Source organism: Dendrobates tinctorius, unplaced genomic scaffold (assembly GCF_039654945.1).
Source record: "Dendrobates tinctorius isolate UK_male_01 unplaced genomic scaffold, ASM3965494v1 ptg000022l, whole genome shotgun sequence".
Classification (NCBI taxonomy): domain Eukaryota; kingdom Metazoa; phylum Chordata; class Amphibia; order Anura; family Dendrobatidae; genus Dendrobates; species Dendrobates tinctorius.
Genome location: NW_027361690.1, coordinates 45836286 through 45861556, shown reverse-complemented (window position 1 = coordinate 45861556; position 25271 = coordinate 45836286). Strand labels below are relative to the sequence as shown.

Genomic DNA, 25271 nt, shown 5'->3' with positions numbered 1-25271 from the left:
CATCACACAAGGGAAGCTTTATGATTATGTGTTTAGTTCTGTATGGACCACACGGATGTCTCTTCCTATATACATAGAAGTATAGGCGCAGAATGTCATTGATGTGTAAGAAAACACTGTGTACATAGGTGCAGAACAAGTGCTCTCTCTTCTAGTATTCACTCATTGATTTAATATTCCTTCAAATAATTAATTTAATTGTTATTTAACTTTTTAATATTCTGGAAACTTAAATTGACCCTTTACATCTGCCACATACTCATGCTAGAAGCCTCAAGTTCTGTTAGTTGGAGGCAATCAGGATAAGTAAACTATAATAATTCCTTTTTTACTCAAAGTGAGTTGTTGAAAATGGTGAAGAATTGGGGCTCAAGGTTCGTAACTGGAGATCCTCTTTAACGGTAAATTGTCATGTCTAAAATCCCTATTTATGTGCAGATATAGGGTTATTGTACTAATAAATAGCATTAAAATCCTACCTGGCTGCCTTACCGGAAGAGCGACTACAGTGAGAAAGTCATAGTGGTGGTGCATGGAAGGACTGCAGCCTCTGCTCATTACACAGTGAGTGCAGCTGTAATCATTCCCTGCCTCTTTGATTGACAGTCTGTTGTACAATGTTTATATTTATATAATAAGGTGATTAAATAAAGTGCAGGGGCAACAAATGTTTAAATTAAAAAAAGCAACATTTCAAGCATCACAGAAAAAGATACAACCTTACTAACACCAGGTCAGATACCAATGCAGCGAACCCCCGTGATAAAGATGGGGGCAGCACAGGTGCAAAATACTGATGCTAACAGCCACTCACAAACCTACCAATTCATGGAGGGGTTAGTGGTGTAATGTTAAACATGCACCCAGATGGAGCTTGCATAGGACGTCAGTCACACAGATACGTGTGATACACAATGTCTGACTTACAGCCTATTGATAACCTATTGATAAGTGCACCCCACAAGACAAACACCCCAATTCACCCAGCCAACACTAAAGGGCATTGCTGCATCCTGCATAAAAATTGAAAAATGTGCAATAAAAAGATCTAAAATAAATACACTATATGATGTATTGGTCAATATTTTGTGTTGTGAATACTTTTGACCTGGCTTTTGGGTAGAGTTTGGGCTCCCTCTGGTGGTTGCTGCTGGTAATGGAGCTGGTCTGGCTGACAGAAGTCAATCACCTGAGCAGGATGATTGGAGGTCAGGTGTTACAACTGGAGAGATTTAAGGGAGCAACCTTCCCTCAGCTCTTGCCGGTGATTTGGTTTTCTTCCTGAGCATTTTGGAAGTCTGCTTGCCTCCTGCTTCGTCCTGCACCTTTCAAATAAGTTATTTGTCTGCCTGAATCTTTTTGAATTTACTCCATTTTTTGCTTTTCTCTGATTTCTGCCTTGCTGGTGTCCAGCCTGGTTCCCTGCTGGGACCTATGCTGGACTCTGTTTCTTTTGCCACAGCTTATGTCAGTCTTTCAGTATTTCTAATCCCCTGTTATATCAGTATCTTTTGTTTGCGTCCAGTTACACCAGAGTTCTGATCTAGTGGGGGAGAGGTTGTGTGGCCTCAGTATTTTTGCATATCAGACGTGTTGGAATTTTTTTTAGTTTTTTTTTGCGTGTTTGCAGACAGTATCCTTTCCTGTCCTATTCTATCTAAACAGTTTGGGCCCCATCATTTGCTCACTCTATTTTCTTCCTGTGTTTGTACCTCATCTTGTCTCACCGGCATTATATGTTCGAGGGCTATCTATTCCTTTGGGGTCTACTCCGGGGCAGTTTAGCTTCCCCCTTTCTCTCTTTAGGCTTAGTTAACTCTTCGGCGTCTAGGGCATCGTAGGTACATCCCACGGCTAATTCTAGTTGTGTTGTCAGTTTAGGGGTCTGCAATCCGCTAAGTTACCAACCTCTGGTTATCTGGTTGCCTCGCCTATTCCCCTGTTGTCCTCCTCGGTTACCTAGTCGTAACAATTTTGGCCAAAAGACGCAAACCTGCAACCCACGTCAAGGGTCTTCACACTTGCAAGTCCTAACACTAAAATTAAAAATGGCTAACATAGGAGACAGTATTTCAAAGAAACCTCAAAAAGATACATCGTCACCAACACCAGATAACCAATGCACCAGCAGAATACAGCAGACCCCCATGATAAAAGGGGGGGCAGAACAGGTACTAAATATTGCCTTCATCATGGGGAGCTGCTGCATCCTGCTGGTGCATTGGTAATCTGGTGTTGGTGACGATGTATCTTTTTCTGTGAGGGTTTTTTTTTGTTTTTTTTTTTTGCAACAAATGATTCTTCATATACTAAGAAGAAAAACAATTGTATCATATACATGGCCCAAAAATGATTTCGTAACTGTAGCCATATGTATGCAGCAAGTATTTACACACATGCCAACCGTCAATGCACATAGGCATGTGTGTCTCAAGGTCAATGCAACAACAGACACAAGTGTACAAGGACGCATGTAATAAGAAGCAATTTATTACCTATGTTTTATTTAAGTGACATGCCGAACACTGTCCCAAACACACGTTTCGTGGCATGTGTAGCTTCCTCAGAGGACATGGTTTTGTTATTCATATGATCCCTTATATATCCGGCAGATGTGGCACCTGAGCCCCATTCAGCCAATGACATTGCCTTACATGGCGTATGTGAATTTGGGTTGACGTCTTCCTGACCCTTCTCCATTAATCATGCCTAATCACACATGTCCAGGAGAGGTGATGTCATGTTGCAATCAGGGCTGTGGAGTCGGAGTTGTGGAGTCGGTGCTCATTTTGGTGGAGTCGGTATAAAATGGTCCGACTCCTAAAATATATAGTAAATTGGGTACAGTAGTTCAATGCAGAATGTGCTGAATATTTTTTCATAGGAATTTGGGAAAGTTATGAAATGTCCTATAAGTGGCTGTTCTATTCCTGATCTAAGGCTACATTCACACACAGCGTTTTTGCTGTGTTTTTTGAGGATACGTTTTTCAGCTGCAAAAGCAGATCAGCTTTTTTAAAAACCGCATCACCTGAAAGGTTTTTGAGCTCATAGATAATGTTTTCAATAGCAAAAGCAGATTAGAAATCTGCTCTATCCATCCATTTATCCATATCTGTCTATCCATATCTTATCTGTACCAAAAAGAATGAAAGCTGGGTAGCACACAGACTAACACTCCTTTTTTTTAGCACCAGTCAGGTTCACCTCATAGCTGCCCAAAAGGACGCCCAGGACAGGCAATGCTCGTCTTCAGTAACACATCAAAATCAATTGATAGTTGGAATAAATATACTGCATTCACCACATCTTAAGGTGCAGGCTTTATTTTCAAGTGTAGGGGTGTGCAGTATAAGGTTCTGCAGCAGCTGAGGTGTGCAGTATGAGATTCTGCGGAACAGTATGAGGTTCTGCCCCCCCCCCTAGTTTTGATCCTGGCTAAAACCGTTTCTTATAGATATTGCAAACCCTCAGGTAACCCTGAATGAAGGTCAATGGACACAGGTGGCTGAATTGAAGGAATTGCTTAATCACCTATTTACCGTGACTAAAAAATTACAAGCTGAGGATTTAACGCCTGGCATTTTCATAAGGGAGTGGAAGAACTTGCTATTTTGCCTGTCTCAAAGAGGAGGTTTAATCACAGATGGCATTTCTGCTTCAATGAAACGGAGAGAGACACAGATATTGGAAAATAAAAAATTTTTGGCAGCTGTTTATGTGGACCCAAGTCATCGTATACTGCTTGATGATCAACAGCTTACTAAAGGAAAAGAAGCTCTGACTGAGGTAGCAGTTAGGATGAGTGGCCTACAGGAGGACAGCCAGGCGCAAGAGGACTTGGGTCCTGACAGTGCTACTGCTGCCATATCTTCATCCTCATCAGATGAGGAGTTTGACTTTGACAAGTATTTGGATGATATGGAGCAGGCAAAGCGTTGCTGCAAGGAATAAGATTTCACTCCGTCTCCTATAGCAAGCAGATTGACCATATGTCAGCAAAATGTTTCACTTCCTCTCAAAGAAAAAGAAAAATTCAACCGTTCATCAAAACTGACTGTGCATGAGGCAATTCCTTTATACTTGGAAATTGTTAGAGATGCTGCCCATGTGGTCACATCTTTGCCTCCAACCCAAGTTAGTCTAGAGCGGTTGTTCTCTGGCCTTAAAATTATTAGGTCAGATTTTAGGTCATCTATCAAGGAGGATCTGATGGAGGCAATTCTTAGAACAAATTCATAGACTGCACAAATGTTATTTAGTATGTTTTTGTTGAAAACTGTTTTTTGCCACTTACATAGTTTATTACATAGTGATATATATATATATATATATATATATATATATATACAGTGCCTACAAGTAGTATTCAACCCCCTGCAGATTTAGCAAGTTTGATAAGATGCAAATAAGTTAGAGCCTTCAAACTTCACACAAGAGCAGGATTTATTAACAGATGCATAAATCTTACAAACCAAAAAGTTATGTTGCTCAGTTAAATTTTAATAAATTTTATACAAGTGTGGGTCAATTATTATTCAACCCCTAGGTTTAATATTTTGTGGAATAACCTTTGTTTGCAATTACAGCTAATAATCGTCTTTTATAACAGTGGTTTTCAACCAGTGTTCCGCGGCACACTAGTGTGCCGCGACACATGGTCGGGTGTGCCGCGTGTCCGCATGGCTAATTTACATGCGATGCAAATTAGCCATGTGGAGGCAAGCAGGGCGGCGGGTCGGAGAGGCAGCAGTCCCGTGTTCCTGTGTCGCTTCCTCCCTGACACAGCAGTCAGCGGCGCGGCTGGATGACATCATCATTCAGCCCCGCGGCTGCTGTGCCAGTGAGAGGAAGCTGCCGGTGAGGAGAGGTGAGGGGTGTGTGTGTGTGTGTGTGTCTAGGTGAGAGGTGTGTGTTTGTGTGCGTGTGTAGGTGAGTTGATGGATGTGATGAGAAGCAATGATGGGAGTCATGGAGAAGGCGGTGATGGGGAGAGGGCAATGGAGAAGGCGGTGATGGGGGTGATAAGAAGGCGGTGGTGGGGAGAGGGCAATGATGGGGTTGTCGAAAGGGCAATAATGGGGTGGTGGGGAGAAGGAAATGATGGAGGTAGTGGAATGGGCAATTTCTACATGAAGGGGATTATGATGGGGCATATTACTACAAGAAGGTGATAATGATGGGGCATATTACTAAAAGAAGGGGATAATGATGGGGCATATTACTAAAAGAAAGGGATATTTATGTGGCTCATATACTGCAATATAAAGGGGTACAATGAGAAATACTATGGCCATGAGGCTGGAGTACAAGCGCCAGCTCATATACTATATATATATATGGTATATGCTGATAATTATGTGGCTCATATACGTGGGACTGTATGTATGACTTTACATGGTACTGTATATATATATGGGAATACATGGGACTGTATGTATGAGGTTACATGGGATTGTATATATGAGGGGGTTATCCTTTTTTATTTAACTTTTTTAACATAAATAATTTATTGAAAGGACCTCTGCCAGGCATATTTCACTCTTGAGGGCTTAAAAAGCAGCTCTTGTGGTGATAAGAAGCTGATTTAAAACCCCCAAGAGTGAACTCCGTGAGAGCTGTATGTGTGGAATAATAAATGATATTTTGCCGGTCTTCAGCAGTCATGTCCTGCTTGAATTGACTCTAGTGGCGTAGCTCGTAGCACTTTGCAGCCGGCTCTATTCTACTTATAGAGAAAGCTGAGTGCTACGTCACTAGTGTCAATTCAAGCAGGAAATGCAGACCGTAGTAATATAAGTCATTATTACACACATACAGCTCTCACGAAGTTCACTCTTGGGGGTTTTAAATCGGCTTCTTATCACCACAAGAGCTGCTTTTTAAGCCCTCAAGAGTGAAATATGCCTGGCAGAGGTCCTTTAAGGCTTAAAGTTTAAGTGTGGCAGATAATGTAATACTCTTCCATTTTAGTGTGTGGCTGCGCACACTATCTCAGCAGTGATGGAGAAGTATTTGAGAATGGAAAAGGCAAATGCCGAACAGGACCCTGGACACAATTCTAACCCAGATGAAGGCCCTAGTATGAGAGGTCGACAAAAGAAAAAAGACAAGACAGTGAGCTCAAGGCAATACAGTGAAAGCTATCTTTCATTTGGATTTACTTCCGCTGGGGATGCGACAGCACCAACACCACTGTGCTTGGTGTGTGGTGAGAAGCTTTCCAATAGCGCCATGGTGCCAAGCAAGCTTAAACGCCATCTCCAAACGAAACACCCTTCCGTTCAAAACAAGCCGATGGAGTATTTTGTACGCTTACGTACAAACAATGAGAAAGGAGCAACTTTTTTGAGAAAAAGCACAAAGGTAAATGAGAGAGCCCTCAAAGCTAGCTACCTTGTTGCTGAACTCATAGCTAAATCAAAAAAGTCCCACACTGTGGCAGAAACATTAATACTGCCAGCTTGTAAAGCTATTGTAAATGAGATGCTTGGCCCTGACGCAGCCAAAGAGATAGCTAAAGTGCCTCTCTCTGATAACACAATTGCCAGACGGATTGATGACATGTCTGCGGACATTGAAACTGTTGTTTTGGAAAAGGCGCGCATCAGTAAGAAATTTGCCTTGCAACTTGATGAGTCGACGGATATCAGTGGACATTGTCAGCTGTTGGCCAATGTGCGTTTTGTGGATGGAGAAGCCATTAGAGAAAACTTCCTATTTTGCAAGGCACTGCCAGAAAAATCAACAGGAGAGGTAATATTCCAGGTCACATCGGAATATCTTGATAAAAGTGGGCTTACATGGGAAAACTGCACAGGTGTCTGCACTGATGGAGCCGCAGCCATGGTCGGGCGCATCAAAGGCTTTGTAAGTAGGGTTAAAGAAAGAAACCCAGATGTTCTTGTTACCCACTGTTTCTTGCACCATGAGGCCCTCGTTGCAAAGACCTTACCAGCAGATCTAGCTCCTGTGTTGGATGATGTTGTGCGCATAGTGAACTTTGTGAAGACGCGACCTTTGAGATGTCGCTTATTTGCGTCTTTGTGTACAGAAATGGGAGCGGAACATAAAATCTTATTGCTCCACACGGAGGTCAGGTGGCTGTCACGCGGCAAAGTGCTGGCCCATGTGTATGAGTTGCGAGAGGAACTTAAAATATTTCTGACAAACGAGAGGTCCGATTATTCAAAGCTGCTTGCAAGTGATGAGTGGTGTGCAAAGCTGGCATACCTGGCTGATATATTTCAATATCTGAATGAACTAAACACACGGATGCAAGGCCGAAATGAAAACCTGCTTACAAGCACTGATAAAATGAACGGATTACGTTTAAAGGTGCAGCTCTGGCAGCAACATGTGCAGGGTGGCAACCTTCAGATGTTCCCGCTCACCGAGAAACTGCATGATGACAACACTGCTGCAATGTGCGAGGTGATTGGCAGACATTTGAAAACTCTTGAGGAGAAGTTATCGTTTTATTTCTCTTCAACCTTCACAGAATGCCTTGACTGGGTTAGGGACCCATACAGCTCATTATCCGTTGCTGGAAAGGACATGACTTTAAAGGAGCAAGAGGAACTCATTGAACTGAAGCAAGACCGCGGTTTAAAGCTAAAGTTTGCTGATCTTCCTTTGCACAGTTTTTGGTTATCTGTTGCCAAGGAGTTCCCCATTCTGGCCAACAAAGCTATTTTGACATTGCTCCCATTTTCGACCACATATCTATGTGAGTTGGGCTTCTCAAGCTTGACTGCGATAAAAACAGGGAGAGACTGAGAACTGTTGAGGAAGAGCTTCGTGTGTGTCTTTCCACCATTCCTGCCAGGATATCCCTTTTGTATTTATCGAAACAGGCCCAGGTTTCACACTGAGTGAGTAAAAATACATTTAGAATCTATATTATTAACTATATGTATAATATGTACTGTTTTAGTGTCATTTTGTGCCATTTTGGTTGGTGATGTGCCCCGGGATTTTTTACGTATAAAAAGTGCCGCGGCTCAAAAAAGGTTGAAAATCACTGTTTTATAAGACCTGATCAGGCCGGCACAGGTCTCTGGAGTTATCTTGGCCCACTCCTGCATGCAGATCTTCTCCAAGTTATCTAGGTTCTTTGGGTGTCTCATGTGGACTTTAATCTTGAGCTCCTTCCACAAGTTTTCAATTGGGTTAAGGTCAGGAGACTGACTAGGCCACTCCAACACCTTGATTTTTTGCCTCTTGAACCAGGCCTTGGTTTTCTTGGCTGTGTGCTTTGGGTCGTTGTCTTGTTGAAAGATGAAATGACGACCCATCTTAAGATCCTTGATGGAGGAGCGGAGGTTCTTGGCCAAAATCTCCAGGTAGGCCGTGCTATCGATCTTCCCATGGATGCGGACCAGATGGCCAGGCCCCTTGGCTGAGAAACAGCCCCACAGCATGATGCTGCCACCACCATGCTTGACTGTAGGGATGGTATTCTTGGGGTCGTATGCAGTGCCATCCAGTCTCCAAACGTCACGTGTGTGGTTGGCACCAAAGATCTCGATCTTGGTCTCATCAGACCAGAGAACCTTGAACCAGTCTGTCTCAGAGTCCTCCAAGTGATCATGAGCAAACTGTAGACGAGCCTTGACATGACGCTTTGAAAGTAAAGGTACCTTACGGGCTCGTCTGGAACGGAGACCATTGCGGTGGAGTACGTTACTTATGGTATTGACTGAAACCAATGTCCCCACTGCCATGAGATCTTCCCGGAGCTCCTTCCTTGTTGTCCTTGGGTTAGCCTTGACTCTTTGGACAAGCCTGGCCTCGGCACGGGAGGAAACTTTCAAAGGCTGTCCAGGCCGTGGAAGGCTAACAGTAGTTCCATAAGCCTTCCACTTCCGGATGATGCTCCCAACAGTGGAGACAGGTAGGCCCAACTCCTTGGAAAGGATTTTGTACCCCTTGCCAGCCTTGTGACCCTCCACGATCTTGTCTCTGATGGCCTTGGAATGCTCCTTTGTCTTTCCCATGTTGACCATGTATGAGTGCTGTTCACAAGTTTGGGGAGGGTCTTAAATAGTCAGAAAAGGCTGGAAAAAGAGATAATTAATCCAAACATGTGAAGCTCATTGTTCTTTGTGCCTGAAATACTTCTTAATACTTTAGGGGAACCAAACAGAATTCTGGTGGTTTGAGGGGTTGAATAATAAATGACCCTCTGAATAAACTTTTCACAATTTAAAAAAAAATTAAACAAAGAAATAACATTCTTTTTTGCTGCAGTGCATTTCACACTTCCAGGCTGATCTACAGTCCAAATGTCACAATGCCAAGTTAATTCCGAATGTGTAAACCTGATAAATCTGCAGGGGGTTGAATACTACTTGTAGGCACTGTATATACTGTATATATATATATATATATATGTGTGTGTGTAATCGATATTACATAGTGTATTACATATTTACAATTTATTACAGTTTTTTGTGTTCTAAAGTTGTATTCCAATAAATAGATATTATGTTCTATCTAAATATCTTGATTATTGTATCATAAAAATGATTAAATGTCTGATGTTCACATTGTCCTACAATAAATTTTTCACTTAAATATAAGCAATATATATCGGAGTCGTGGAGTCGGAGTCGGTGGAAGGGAAATTGAGGAGTCGGTGTCGCAGGTTTGGCTTACCGACTCCACAGCCCTGGTTGCAATACTGGAGATGACACAGGAGCCTGATGCGCACATGCACTGGCCGGTGGAGATGTGTGTGTATGTGTGTTTGTCATAAATATAAAATGGGCATATACATTTAGTATACATACATAATTAATAAATATATGATCTAGCCCATGTCTTAATTTGTGCCCCTCCTATGCCATGCCATTGCTTATGATCATCTGTTAAGCTATAATCATGTTGTTAACTGCATTGACAATAAATACTGTTAGTTACATAGCATTTTGGACTCCTAGTTCTCCCTTCTTTGAGCGCACTCCCTGTCTATTGAACGGTGACTGTAACCACTCCGATGAATGAAAGCCAGCAGCTACAGGGAGGATACAAATTAATTTTCTCCAGGAGCCACTCTTCCAGTAAGGTTGCCAGGCTGGACTTTAATGCTATTGACCTGCAGGTTAACCCTATATCTGCAGGTAAATGGCATTTTTGGACATGACGGGTTCCCTTTTAGATCTGTGAGTTGGACACTGCATGTATGGGGCACAGCTTAGGGCAGCATTGGTGTTTATTTGTTTCGGTCATATAAACTATCTGTACTGTTATAGCCTGCAGTATTTCCGCAGCTGTCTCTGTGTTCTTAGGCAGGTCCAGCAGCAGCAGGCCGAGCTGGAGGTTCATCCAAGGGACAGCCTGTCCTCCTATGACCTGTCACAGGTGGGTATCTCTCATATAGTTCTCCCTACCCATCTTCTTGCTGTGTGCTTAGCCTGTGTTTGCTTTTTGTAATTTCAGGTGCCTGTCCCAAATCTCACGGGGAATGTTCACGAAGGGGGGAAGTCTGTGGTTGATAAAACGGAATCCATATTTTCCCAAGACCGGGACCCAAGGTTTGCTGAGATGTTTGCTGGAATCACAGCCTGTAAGTTGTCCCTTGGGCCAATCACAACATATTAGAGGTGATAAGTTTCCCAGCGTCATTATTGGGCACACAGCCTGTCCGTGTGTCGTCAGGGTATTTTCTTGCACTTGCCCTTGACACCTCAGTACCTAAAGGACTATCAATGCTCATATGTTTTATCTTGACCCTAATAGAGTCCGTCTGCCTACTTTCAACAATTTAATACATCTTTAAAAGGATTACGTGATCTTAGATACCTATCGAGTTCAGGCCAGGACAGTTCAGAGCATGCAATAGAATTCCGGGACCCCAGGGTTCTTGGTTATGTGTGTTTTCAATAAACATTTAAGTATGTTTGTAAATGCAGCGAAAGGGTCAAATGGCGAGTCTTCATTGTGCAGGAATGTAATGTAACGTATCCAAGGTGCCTTCTGCTAGCCTGCTTGTCGCCATCAGTGCATAGTTCCAGAGGTAGCCGGGGCCTGTGTCTCTGATAGAATGAAAGGCGGAATGCCTGTAAGAGATCTGAGGGCTTGTAAATCATTTATATACTGTTAGTGAAGTCAAATAGCTGGAGTGTGCATTTAATACTCTAACTGGTGGAGGCTGATTTATTTTACTGACATATTGATTATTTCTGTAAGCCTTATTCGAATGTTCAATGTGTTTATAATATCAGGATGAGTTTTGTGTGCGAGTTGAGTTCTGCATAAGATGGCCTAAGCATACTTAATGTGAGATCTCAGAAATATTTTTTTGTCTGCAGTTGAGATTACTTAAAGGAGTTGTCCGGTATTCTGCTGAAAGTCTGTATTCACTCTTTATAATTGCAGTCTTCTGAACCTTAGAGAGTAGAAATCGCACACTGTTCAGATACTCAGACATGGCCAGTTACAGCAGGCCATCACATTACCACAAGCATGTGATTTACATACTTCCGGCCACATTCCGACTAGATGTGCTTGGCCTCACTCGTATTCAGCCAGGCTAAGCACGTTTTGTCAGCATGTGACCATAGGTATACCATCGGCATACTTGTGTTCACGTGATCAACCTCTCTCACTGGCATTGTCGGAGAATTCTGACAGCACACGGCTCATGCACTGTAAAGCCCCCGTTACACACAGCGAGATCGCTAGCCATATCGCTGAAACGTCACTGGTTTTGTGACGCAGCAGCAATATCGCTATGTCTGATACTTACCTGCGACCGGCTCCCTCGCTGGTTATCGCTGATCGCGCGAGAAGGTCCTGGATCATTTCTCGTCGGTCGCTTCCTGCTGGGCTTCCTGTGGCGCCGACGAGCGACGCGTGGACGCGGGCGGGAGGACGTCAGGATTGCCACGTCTGACAGGTAAGTAGCGACCCCTACCCCTGCTATGTCGCTGGTGAGATCTGCCTGTGTGGCAGCTCACTAGCGACCACTTAGCGATGCACCAGCGATCCATATCGTTGTCGGGATTGCTGGTGCATCGCTTATTGTAACGGTACCCTAAGGATTCAGAAGTCTGCAGTCACATAGAGTAACTGCAGACTTCTGAGTACTTTCACCACAAGACCGGGCAACATCTTTAAAGTAATTTTGAATTTTACTCCTTGAATATCTTGAAATATTTTCATTTTAGCAATATGTTGTTAATTGCTGGATGCTACTTATAAACCAACAAATAGAATAGAGGTATACAAGGTAACAGAATTATTCCTCTATGAAATATACATATAATAGTTAAAAAAAAAAAAGACTTGCATATGTTAGTGATCACATTTCACTGAAGCGTTGCATTATTTCAGTCTGAATTTTCATTTTTTTTTTAGAATTTTCGCCATGCAGTTTCAAACTTTGTCCTAGTTGTAGATTTGATGTTAGATCTGTGTGTCCAGGGTGCTGATGTTGTCTCCACTAGCTATCATGTGTCAGGGACAGCCTTTATTCCAGAAACGATTTCTCCAATATACAGCTCATGTAAGCTCATGTGTTTTGCTCCCAATCTACAGCCCTCCTGTATAATGTGAATCCTTTCCCTTCCATCTGCATTTGTATGAGTATGTAACAGCTACAGGCTTATGTTGTGGATGGGGAGAAGGGTCGGGACTGTAATGTGCAGACAGCAAATGGCACTGTGCTAACTGTTACAGTTTGTTGATATGCCAAGTAGTTTCTCTATAATGCAATATGTGACCGCTCTGGTTTGTTTGCGTTGGTTCTTCTCTGTATCTACCATGTTGGAATGATGGAGATAATGGTTGCAGTATGTCCCAAGCTAAACAGTTCATCCTCCCACAATGTGTAAACTCTGAATGATTATGCTGGCATCTGCATCACTATGTACACCTCCAACCCTGCTGCTATCCGTAACACTGTGAGAAGGGAGGAGGATGTCAGAGCTAGGATCAGTGCCAAGGTGTACATAGCTTTTCAGTATTCCTACATCTAGAAACAGTGGATTAAAACAGAGCTAAGACCAAGAACTCAAACAGTGGTTTACACAGTGTCGGTCTTTGGACTCACAAAGACCATTTATGTTTTGAAGCTGCATTGTAATGTAAATATGGAAAGTAGTTACATTGTAAGAAAACTGACTATTTTTTCACCGCTTCTTTGTCAGCTGAGAAGAAAATGTTGTCTGCATCCAGCGGTGGCACTCAGCAGTTGTACTCTACAGGAAGCCCCTTCCAACCTGGTCACAGTGGCAAGACCTTCAGGTACTTAGCGCAATAGGACAGGAAGGATAGTTAGAGCTGAGCGAATCATCCAGATGAATAAATGATTAGGCCCAGGCTACACAAAGCAAGTCCAATAACAACAGAATAATGCACGATGACCAACGCTGCTGCCAGAGTTGGATCACACAATGTGTACAACCAAATAAGGTCACCTCAGATGCCAGTCAGCGAAACGGATATCAACTCCAGTGTGTTGTAATAATGCTGTGACCTTTTGTTCTGCAATGCTAATCAATAGATATGCTGCATGCAGTTATGGGACATTTCCAGGTTGCTAGTCATTGAATATGATCTCAGCACTTTCCGTTATAAAATGTGATTTGCAATAGTGGTATAAGTTATTAAATGATATATGAAATATATATATGTGAGATCTGTTATTTGCACATATAAACTGGATTTATTAATTATAAGTAGTATAGATAGCATTTTTTTTTTAACTTTGTGAGCCATATTAACCCCTTCACCCCACAAGTCTGTTTTCACCTTCATGACCAGGCCAAATTTTACAATTCTGTCCACTGTCACTTTATGAGCTAATAACTCTAGAACACTTTAAGGCTGTGTGCACACGTTGTGATTTTTAAGCGTTTTTGCCGCTATTTTCGCCACAAAAACGCTTAAAAACACATACAGAACGCACTCCATGCATTCCTATGGCATTCCACACATGCTGTGCTGCGATTTTTTCCGCAGCATGCTCATTCTGTTTGCGGAATCGCCGCAATTCCAAAAAGAATTGCCGCAATTGCACACCCATAGGAATGCATGAGATCCGCTTACTTCCCGCAGGTGGCTGTGCCCACCATGCACAAAGTCAGCGGCTCATGTGCGGATGGTACTCGCGGTGTGGAGGAGAGGAGGCTGTCCTCCAGGCTCTGAGTTCCATAGCCCTGTAAGAAAAAAAAAAAAAATTGGGTTATATTCACCTTCCGGCATCCAGCGCAGCCTTTCCGGGCCTCAGCGATGCTCCAGTTCCCAGTTATGCCTTGCTGCAAGGACCTGTGATGACATACGATCTCGCGAGACCGCTACAGTATCGCGAAACTACATCATCAAAGGTCTCGCAAGGCATTGCTGGGAACAGAAGCATCGCTGACGCCCGGCAAGGCTGCGCGGGACGCCGGTAGGTGAATATAACCTGATTTTTTTATTTTTTTAATTATTTTTAACATTAGATCTTTTTACTACTGATACTGCATAGGCAGCCTCAATAGTAAAAAGTTGGTCACATTAGTTAAACAATGTTTAACGAGTGTGACCAACCTGTCAATCACATTCCAAGCGATGCTTCAAATCGCTTGGAAAGTGCTTGAATTTGAAGATGCAAAAAAAGTGCACGTTTTTCCTGGGAAGAAGTGTGTTTTTTTTCTGCATACGTGGGCACATAACCTAACAGATCCCACTGATTCTGAGATTGTCTGTTTTTTCGTGACATATTGTACTTCATGATAGTGGTAACATTTTCAAATTTTTATGCCCTTTAAACCAGAGAGTTATGTCACTCAAAATAGTTAATAAATACCATTTCCCACATATTTGTTTTTTTTTACGGACCACATCACATTTGAAGTGACTTTGAGGGGCCTTTATGGGCCAAAATACCCAAAAGTGACACCATTCTAAAAACTGCACCCCTCAAGGTGCTCAAAACCACATTCAAGAAGTTTATTAACCCTTCATTTGCTTCACAGGGACTGAAGCAATGTGAAAGGAAAAAAATGAACATTTTAACTTTTTTTCACAAAAAATTTACAGTACTTTAGACCCAATTTTCTTTTATTTTTTACAAGGTTAACAGGAGAAAATGGACCACAAAATTTGTTGTGCAATTTCTCCTGAGTTTAAAGTTAACCCATATGTTTGGGAAAACATATGTTTGGGCACATGGCAGAGCTTGGAAGGGAAGGAGCGCCATTTGACTTTTTAACCCCTTAGTGACAGGGCCACTTTTTTCAACTCTGACCAATGTCACTTTATGTAGTGTGTGGTGTAGTGACCACTGTGTCCGCTAGAGGGCGCTGTGTGGGTGTCCCAGGCAGGGCTGTGGAGTCGGTAAGCCACAGTTGCGACTCCGACTCCTGAATTTTATCAGGCTCCGGCTCCGACTCCGACTCCGGCTCCGACTCCGACTCCTTCATAAATGGCCAATTCATAACAACAAATTTACTGTTGTAAAATATTAAACATCGTGCTTATTCAGTTTCTCACCATCATATAAGTAATCAGACCACTTAGAGCAAAAACTACATTTATTAGAATACAATTAGAATATAGCAAATAACTTTTATAAACTTTTCTAAACTGTAAGTAAATATGCAATAAACACTTTTATGCAGTTAATAAGAAGAAATCTATAAATTTGTCCTCAGAAAAAGTATTGCCTCTGTCAGATCTTCCTTCATGGATGCCCTCAAATCTGATCTAATTATTTTGAGAGCAGAGAACAACCTCTCCACACTAACTTGTGTTGGTGGCAAAGCAGTAACCACTCGGGCAACATCTCTGACAATGTCAGGATACAGAGGAATCGCTTGTTGCACTGTTATTTTTGATGAACGGTCAAATTTCTCAATTTCTTTTAGTGCACATGAAAAATTCTGCTGACATGTACTGGCTGTGTTCCTTGATGGGGATGACTCTTCTTCTATGCGGGAACGCTTTGCATGGTCCTTGTGATCCAAATATTTTTCAAAATTAAATTCTTCATCAGTTGATGATGAAGGTGAAGATGTGGCAGGACGACCAAATTCTTCTTGTTCCTCCTGACTGTTCTGCAACCCTTTCATCCTTACTGCTATTTCAAACAGAGCATCTTTTCCTTTACTTAGCTGTTGATCATCTAGAAGAATCCGATGCATTGGGTCTACATAAACAGCTGCCAAAAGAATGTTATTTTGTAATAGTAGCTCCTCTCTCCGTTTCATTGATGTAGCAATGCCACTTGCAATTAACCCTCCTCTTTGGGACAGGCGAAACATCAGGTTCTTCCACTCCTTTAAGAAAATACCTGGAGTTAAGTCCTCTGCTTGTAATTTTTTAGTCACTGTAAATGGGTGCTCTAGCAATTTTTCCAGCTCAGTCACCTGATTCCACTGACTTTCATTTAGCGTCAGTTGAGGGTTAGCCATGTCTACAAGAAAGGTTTTCAGTTCAACCAAGCGCTGAATCATTAAGTAAGTACTGCCCCATCATGTGGCTTGATCAATAATTGCCCCTTTTCCAGCACGTCTCTTCAAAATTGAGTCAACTTTAGGGGTTCTGGCAACAGTAGCCAATTTTCTCACCTTGCCAATCAGTGCAGCAGCATGTCCTTCTTGCAGACTGTCTCTTATAGCCAGCTGTAGGGTATGCACAACACAGCGCATGTGATGAATGAAAGAACATATTGACACAGTTTCAACAAGATCATCTAAACTATCATGTTGCTGTTCATCTGAAGCAACTTCAGTTTGCTCCTCAGTTACAATACTGTGTTCCTCTATTTCAAACATTTCTGTGTCTGTGGACCCAGAATGTTCTTCTAGCTGCTGGTCACCATCATTACTCTCATTCATTAGCTTAATAGTATTTATCATATTTGAAGCATTGTCAGTTACGACAGAAAGAACTTGCTCTTTTTTAAGTTCATAGTCTTGCAGAACCTTTTCCACCAAGACCTGGAGAAACTCACTGGTGTGATGAGCTTTGGTGTCTTTTACTGCCAATGTCTTGGTAACTATTTCATTTTTGTCACAAACAAATCGGACATTGATGGCAAAATAGTTCACTCTGTGACGTGTGCAGGCATCCATTTTAAGAAACAGAAAGCGTCCCTTGAGAGTTTTTTTAAGTTCTTCTTTTTGTTTAAAAGCTTCTTCGATTACTAATTTTCTAATACTCTCTCTCTCCAGAGAAACACCAAGCTTGCGGGCCATTTCCCCATTCAGACACATAAAAGCTGGTCGTGAAAATAATGAAATAGGCACACTATCCTTTACAACAAGCTCTATGATCTGTTTTTTAAATGTATCTACTGTCATTGTCACAGTAACTTTGTCACTGACAAAATATCTTGCAACTGATGGCTGCAAAGTTCTCTGCTCCTTTGTTTGGCTGGAAGAGCTGGGCACTGGTTCATTGGTTTGGATGCAGTCTTTCTCATCCACTGCTTTCAGTACTTCTGGATGAAAGCGCTGTAAATGTCTCTTTAGATTAGAAGCTCTGGTAGGAGCATTTTTATCTTTGCCTGAATATGCACTCATCTTGGCTTCACAGCATTTGTTTTCGTCTGGATCATTTGTCATACACTGACAGACATAATGTTTTCTATCTTGAGTGATGGTGAAATGTTCAAATACAGCTGATTTAATGTGATGCTTCTTTGACATTCTCAGGTTTTTAATTCTGCATTCACAATCCAAATGACAATTGTTTTTCCTAAAAACAATTGTACAAAATTATTGCCAGGTCGTACAACTGATATAGTGGTCAGTAATACTGTTATTATTCCTCATGTACTAACTGATGCAAAGTTTGTTGAAAGGATAATACTTCTTACAGTCTTCCTCTTCTGAGTAGCAGGCAGCTGTGAGATGCTTGGAAGACGCACACCTAGTATGATCTAGTCTAGAGGAGGAGCTTTACTACTAAGAATTTGCAACACATTTTCACTTTCAGTTTCATACATTGTAAGTAGGGGGGTTGGGGCAGCATGAGGTTAACCAAGTATAAGATTAGATAAGGGCAGTGGAGAACAGTGACACACAAGAAGTAAGAATTGTCTCTATCTCCAGCAGAACTGCTTATCACTGTTGTTCATAGTTTGATAGAACATATATATTTGAGAAACATTTATAAAATTCATATGAAAGTTCAATTATGAAATATTAATACATTTTTTTTAAAGCTGGAGTCGGAGTCGGTACATTTCTACCGACTCCGACTCCAACCAAAACTAACTCCGACTCCACGACTCCGACTCCACAGCCCTGGTCCCAGGACAGGCGTATAAGCATTTCCAGTGTCCTGATAGGAGTACGATGCTGAATGATCGTAATGTATCTCAAGGTGGGTGGCCTTGAGATGAAGGCTTGCTTATGTGCTGATCAGCAGAGCTGATCTTTCGTTCCAATGTGTCAGGGGTGTGTTTAAGAACGCCATAGTAAAGTGTATATGAGCGTGTGTGAAGGACCTGTGATGAGGTCATAGCCATGTGACCCGGTGGGCGTGGCTACGGACCGTATAAGGTGGCCAGGGTAGGTCACATGGAGGGAATGCTTGGACTCGGTTGGTCCGTTGTGGAAGGTCCCGCTGGGAGATGGGGCTTCCTGCCTGACAGCACGTGAATGCTGTGAGTAATGGCTGCAAGCATCTGACAGTTCACTGGGAGAGGGAATGAACGTCTGCAGTGAGCTGAAGCAGCCATGAGGTAACCCTGACGGGGTGAGATATCTGTGAGACTGAAGAGCCTGAGTACTGGACATAGCGTACCCTGTGTGACCACAGGCTTAACAGAGGGAAGCTCTGTCATGAACGCTATGCTGATTATTTGAACTTTATGTTGCTGCTGTGGGTTTATGATGCCTGAATAAACCACATGGATTGTTATTGTTTTATGGAAAACCCGTGCCGGACGTGATTATTTGGCTGCCAAGCGAGTGTCCCCAACCTTGAATGACAGCGCTACCTTACAAGTGATAACTCTGGAACGTTTCAACAAATTCCATTGATTTTGAGACTGTTTTTTCATGGCACATTATAATTTCTGATAATGGTAAATTTAGGTTGATATTTTTTGTGTTTTATTTATAAAAAATATCAGAAATTTGACAAAAATGTAAAAACAAATTGCAATTTTCAAACTTTGAATGATTATCCCTTTAGTCTAGATAGTCATACCACACAAAAACATTAATAAAGAACTTTTCCGTCATGCCTGCTTTACATCAGCTCCATTTTTAAAACGCTAATTTATTTTGTTAGCATTTTAGTAGGTTTAAAAATGTAGCAGTCATTTTTCATTTTTTCAAAGAAATTTACAAAATGTATTTTCTTGAGGGACCTATCCAGGTTTGAAGTGGCTTTCAGGGTGCTATATATTGGGAAACTCCCAAAAGTGATACCATTTTAAAAACAGCACCCCCCCGACATATTGAAAACTTCTGTCAGATAATTAACCCTTCAGGTGATTTTCATGCATGAATGCAAAGTGGTATAGCAGGAATGAAAAAGTGTCCGTTTACCACCTAAATGTAGCTAACTTCTGAACTGACGCTATATCCGGGAGACTCTAAGGCCGCTATTTGGCCATGAACTGCTATGGCAAACATCAGGACCTCACAATCATGATTTCAGTGTGTCAGTTGGATTAAAGCGGAAGCCCCCACATACGCTGATACCCCATATGTGGGGGTAAACCACTGTTTGGGCGCATGGCAGAGCTCGGAAAAGAAGGAGCGCCGTTCGACTTTTTCAATGCACAATTGTCTGGAATCGAGAGCGGACGCCATGTTGGGTTTGGAGAGCCCCTGATGTGCCTAGCCCCCACAAGTGATGCCATTTTGGAAAGTAGACCCTTCAAGAAATGTATCTAGATGTGTGGTGAGCACCTTGAACCCCCAGGTGCTTCATAGAAAATTGTAACATTGAGCTGTGAAAATAAAAAATCACATCTTTCCCACAAAAAATGTTCTTTTAGCCACAATTTTTTTTTCAATTTTCACAAGGGTAACAGGAGGAATTGCACAATACAATTTGTTGTGCAATTTCTTCTGAGTACACTGATACCCCATATGTGGTTGAATACTAGTTTTGACGCACCATACAAAACTCAGAAGGGAAGGAGCACCATATTAGAGCTCAGATTTTGCTGGAATGGTTTGTGGGTGCAGTGTCACATTGGCAGAGCCCCTGAAGGACCAGAACAGCAGAGCCCCCACCTAAAAGACACGCCATTTTACAAGCTACACTTCTCAATGAATTCATCTAGGGGTGCAGTGAACAAGTTGTCACCACATGTGCCTTAAAGAAATTTATGCTATTTGGTGGTGAAGAAAAAATAATTACATTTTTACCACTAAAATGTTGTTTTAGCCCCAAATTTATCATTTTTATAAGGCTAATAGGAAACAATGAACCCCTCAGTTTGTTGTGTAATTTCTCCTGAGAGCGCCAACTACTTTTGAGGCACAGTGCAAAACTGAGAAGGGAAGGAGCACCATATTATTATAGTGGAGATTTTACTGTTATGGTTTGCGGGAGAGCACCTGAGGTGCCAGAACAGCATAAACACTCATAAGTGACCCTATTTTACAAACTGCAACTCTCAATGAATTCATCTAAGGGTGCATTGATCATATTGACACCACAGGTGTGTCACAGAATTTTATACTATTGGGCAGTGAAGAAAAAATAATTGCATTTTTACCACAAAAATGTTGTTGTAGCCCCAGATTTTACATATTCACACTGGGACATGGGGAAAATGGCACCAAAATTTGTCCCACAATTTCTGCTGAATGTAGAAATACACCACATGTGGCTGTACAGTACTGCTTGACCACACGGTCAGACTCGGGAGGAACAGAGCGATATTTGCCTCCTGGAGCACAGATATTCCTAGAATAGTTTGCATACTCCATATACAGAGCCCCTAAGTTCTAGAAGAACAACATACCCCCCTCAAATTACCCCATTTTGGAAATTATACTCCTTTGGGAAATTATCTACAAATGTAGTGACGATTTTGACTCCATGGGTGTTTTCCAGAAACAAGCAACAGTGGATGTTGCTGAGTGAAAATTGCAAATCTGTAAGGCTGAGTTCACGCGTGGCGTTTTTTTCGCGTTTTCGCTGCGGTTTTGCCGCGAAAAGTAAGCATCCCATGCAATCCTATGGGATTCCGCAATGCTGTGCTAATACTGCGGTTAAAAAACTGTAAAAAACGCAGCATGCTCATTAATTTAGCGGAATCGTGGCAATCCCGCACCCATAGGAATGCATTGTTCTGCTTACTTTCCGCATGTGGCTGTGCACACCATGCGAAAAGTAAGCAGAGCATTTGCGGATGGTACCCAGGGTCCGGAGGAGAGGAGACTGTCCTCCGGGCTTTGGGTACCATATCCCTGTAAAAAATAGAATTTAAAATAAAAAATATTGTTATTCTCACCTTCCGGTGTCCCACGCAGCCTTCCCGTCTCTCTCCACGCTCCCGGTCCCAGTAATCCTTTGCGAGAATTACCGCGATGACGTCCGTTCTCGCGGGATCGCGAAGTCTCGCGGTCATTCGCGCGACGTCATCGCCAGCACAGCCCAACTGCCCCAGCACAGCCCACCTGCCCCAGCACAGAGCCACCGCACCAGCCTGGACCACTGAATGAGCCCTGTGAACACTCCTCCACCTGGGCCGGATCCCTTCCCTGGTAAGCTGAATTCGGACTGTAAGACGGACCCCCATTTGACACATTATTATTTTTTTCTCTATTTTCCTTCTGAAAATTTGGGGTGCGTCTTATGGTCCGGTGCGTCTTATAGTGCGAAAAATACGGTAAGTTGACTCATCACTACAGAGATGCCAAACTTGTGCACGCTATATGTGGTTTAGGTACACTGTGGGGTTCAGAAGGGAGCGGGTATTTGGATTTAGGAGTGCAGAATCCGCTGGATTTCTTTTCGGGGGTGAAGAACCAGTTATTTTCCAGAGCCTTTGTACTACCAGTAACGTGGAAGCCTCTATATTTCCATTAACAGATGACGGACCTGAGTGGGAACTTGGCTTTTTTGTGGATTGAGTTGCAGCTTTTATTGGGAACATTTTACATAACGTTTGGGATCACATTTATCGAGCGCTCTTTGCTGACGTGATTCATATGATCCATTCACTATAATGAAGCAGCAGAGTTTTTCTGGACTCCGTCTGACCTCTGTTCAGCAACGTCCTTCTTTTCAGAGGTACACAACACCGCGCTTTTATGCACACCTAAAAAGACGGACACCGCCAGATTATAGGCCAGACGGCTTCCACAGTGCCTACATCTGCCTCATTATAGGGAATCTTCTGCTGGGGGCTCCATCTGAAACGGAAATCCCGGTGTAAGCACTCATCGTAGACTGCAGGATAAATATGCACCGAGCCTTATTGCGATCTTTCGGAGGCAGAATAAATCAACGATAGGTGAAGAATTGGTTTTATTTTTACACTGTTACTCATGCATTATAAGTGATTAGAAGACTTTATTCTTCGGGTCGGTGTGATTACAGCGATACAAGATTTATATTGGGTTTTTATGTTTGGCTGCTATTACACACTAAAAGACACTTTTTATTGCAAAAACTAGTTTTTGCATCACCATATTTTGAGAGCTATAATTTTTCCATATTTTGGCCCACAGAGTCATGTGAGGTCTTGTATTTTTGCTGGTCGAGTTGCCGTTTTAATTGGTACCATTTTCGGACACATGATATTTTTTTATTGCTTTCTATTCCAATTTTTGAAAGACAGAGTAAACAAAAAGCATCAATTTATGATTTCTTTTTTGAGGGGGGGTGTTATGCTGTTCTGCATGTGGTAAAATTGGCAAGGCACCTATATTCTTTGGGTCAATGCGATTACAGCAATACCTCATTTATATCTTTTTTCTGATTTGGCGCTTTTACATAATAAAAACTATTTTATAGAAAAAATACTGGTAATTATTTTTGCATCACTTTATTCTGAGAGCTATAACTTTTTTATTTTTCACTGATGGAGCTGTATGGCGGCTTGTTTTTTGAGGGATAAAATTACATTTTTAGAGGTACCATGTTTATTTGCATGGGTCTTTTTCATCGCGTTTTATTCCACTTTTTGTTTGGCGGTATGATGAAAAGCTTTTTTGCCTCGTTTTTTATTTTTCTACGTTCACTGAAAGGGTTAACTAGTGAGAGAGTTGTATAGTTCGGGTGGTTTATGACTTTATTTTGTTTTAAATATTTTTGCAATTCTTTTTTTTTTTTACTATTTTACTTAGTCCCACTATGGGACTTTCACTTCTTGCAGTCTGATCACTTCTTGCAGTCTGATCACTTCATATAGCACTAGCTGAAGAGCCCGGCGCTGCCCGGGCATAGTAACTAACTGTGGTTAGTTATAGCAAATTATTATTATCCTCCATCCCATAGTCCCGTGCCCATATACCCATCATACATATCCACGATCCCATAGGCCTGTGCCCATATACCCATCATACATATCCTCCATCCCATAGTCGAGTGCCAATATACCCATCACACATCCTCCATCCCATAGTCCCATGCCCATATACCCATCAGACATCCTCCATCCCATAGTCCCATGCCCATATACTCATCATACATATTCGCCATCCCATAGGCCTGTGCCCATATACCCATCATACATATCCTCCTTCCCATAGTCGAGTGCCCATATACCCATCACACATCCTCCATCCCATAGTCCCATGCCCATATACCCATCAGACATCCTCCATCCCATAGTCCTATGCCCATATACCCATCATACATATTCGCCATCCCATAGTCGAGTGCCCATATACCCATCACACATCCTTCATCTCATAGTCCCATGCCCATATACCCATCATACATATCCTCCATCCCATAGTCGAGTGCCCGTATACCCATCACACATCCTTCATCTCATAGTCCAGTGCCCATATACCCATCACACATCCTCCATCCCATAGTCCAGTGCCCATATACCCATCATACATATCCGCCATCCCATAGTCCCATGCCCATATACCCGTCATACATATCCTCCATCCCATAGTCCAGTGCCCATATACCCATCACACATCATCCCATAGTCCCATGCCCATATACCCATCAGACATCCTTCATCCCATAGTCCCATGCCCATATACCCATCATACATATTCGCCATCCCATAGTCGAGTGCCCATATACCCATCACACATCCTTCATCTCATAGTCCCATGCCCATATACCCATCATACATATCCTCCATCCCATAGTCGAGTGCCCGTATACCCATCACACATCCTTCATCTCATAGTCCCGTGCCCATATACCCATTACACATCCTCCATCCCATAGTCCCATGCCCATATACCCATCATACATATTCGCCATTCCATAGTCGAGTGCCCATATACCCATCACACATCCTTCATCTCATAGTCCAGTGCCCATATACCCATCACACATCCTCCATCCCATAGTCCAGTGCCCATATACCCATCATACATATCCGCCATCCCATAGTCCCATGCCCATATACCCGTCATACATATCCTCCATCCCATAGTCCAGTGCCCATATACCCATCACACATCATCCCATAGTCCCATGCCCATATACCCATCAGACATCCTTCATCCCATAGTCCCATGCCCATATACCCATCATACATATTCGCCATCCCATAGTCGAGTGCCCATATACCCATCACACATCCTTCATCTCATAGTCCCATGCCCATATACCCATCATACATATCCTCCATCCCATAGTCGAGTGCCCGTATACCCATCACACATCCTTCATCTCATAGTCCCGTGCCCATATACCCATTACACATCCTCCATCCCATAGTCCCATGCCCATATACCCATCATACATATTCGCCATTCCATAGTCGAGTGCCCATATACCCATCACACATCCTTCATCTCATAGTCCAGTGCCCATATACCCATCACACATCCTCCATCCCATAGTCCAGTGCCCATATACCCATCATACATATCCGCCATCCCATAGTCCCATGCCCATATACCCGTCATACATATCCTCCATCCCATAGTCCAGTGCCCATATACCCATCACACATCATCCCATAGTCCCATGCCCATATACCCATCAGACATCCTTCATCCCATAGTCCCATGCCCATATACCCATCATACATATTCGCCATCCCATAGTCGAGTGCCCATATACCCATCACACATCCTTCATCTCATAGTCCCATGCCCATATACCCATCATACATATCCTCCATCCCATAGTCGAGTGCCCGTATACCCATCACACAT

The 25271-nt window shown here is 42.5% G+C and overlaps 1 protein-coding gene across 3 annotated transcripts in view; it reads left to right on the top strand.

The window, feature by feature from the left end:
- Positions 1-25271, top strand: part of ARNT2 (aryl hydrocarbon receptor nuclear translocator 2) — a 206334-nt gene that overhangs the window by 169268 nt on the left and 11795 nt on the right. For all 3 annotated transcript variants that reach the window (XM_073568674.1, XM_073568672.1, XM_073568673.1), the window contains 3 exons: positions 10293-10365; positions 10444-10570; positions 13155-13251. In XM_073568674.1, coding sequence (XP_073424775.1) covers positions 10293-10365; positions 10444-10570; positions 13155-13251 — 297 coding nt within the window. The remainder of the gene's footprint in view (positions 1-10292; positions 10366-10443; positions 10571-13154; positions 13252-25271) is intronic.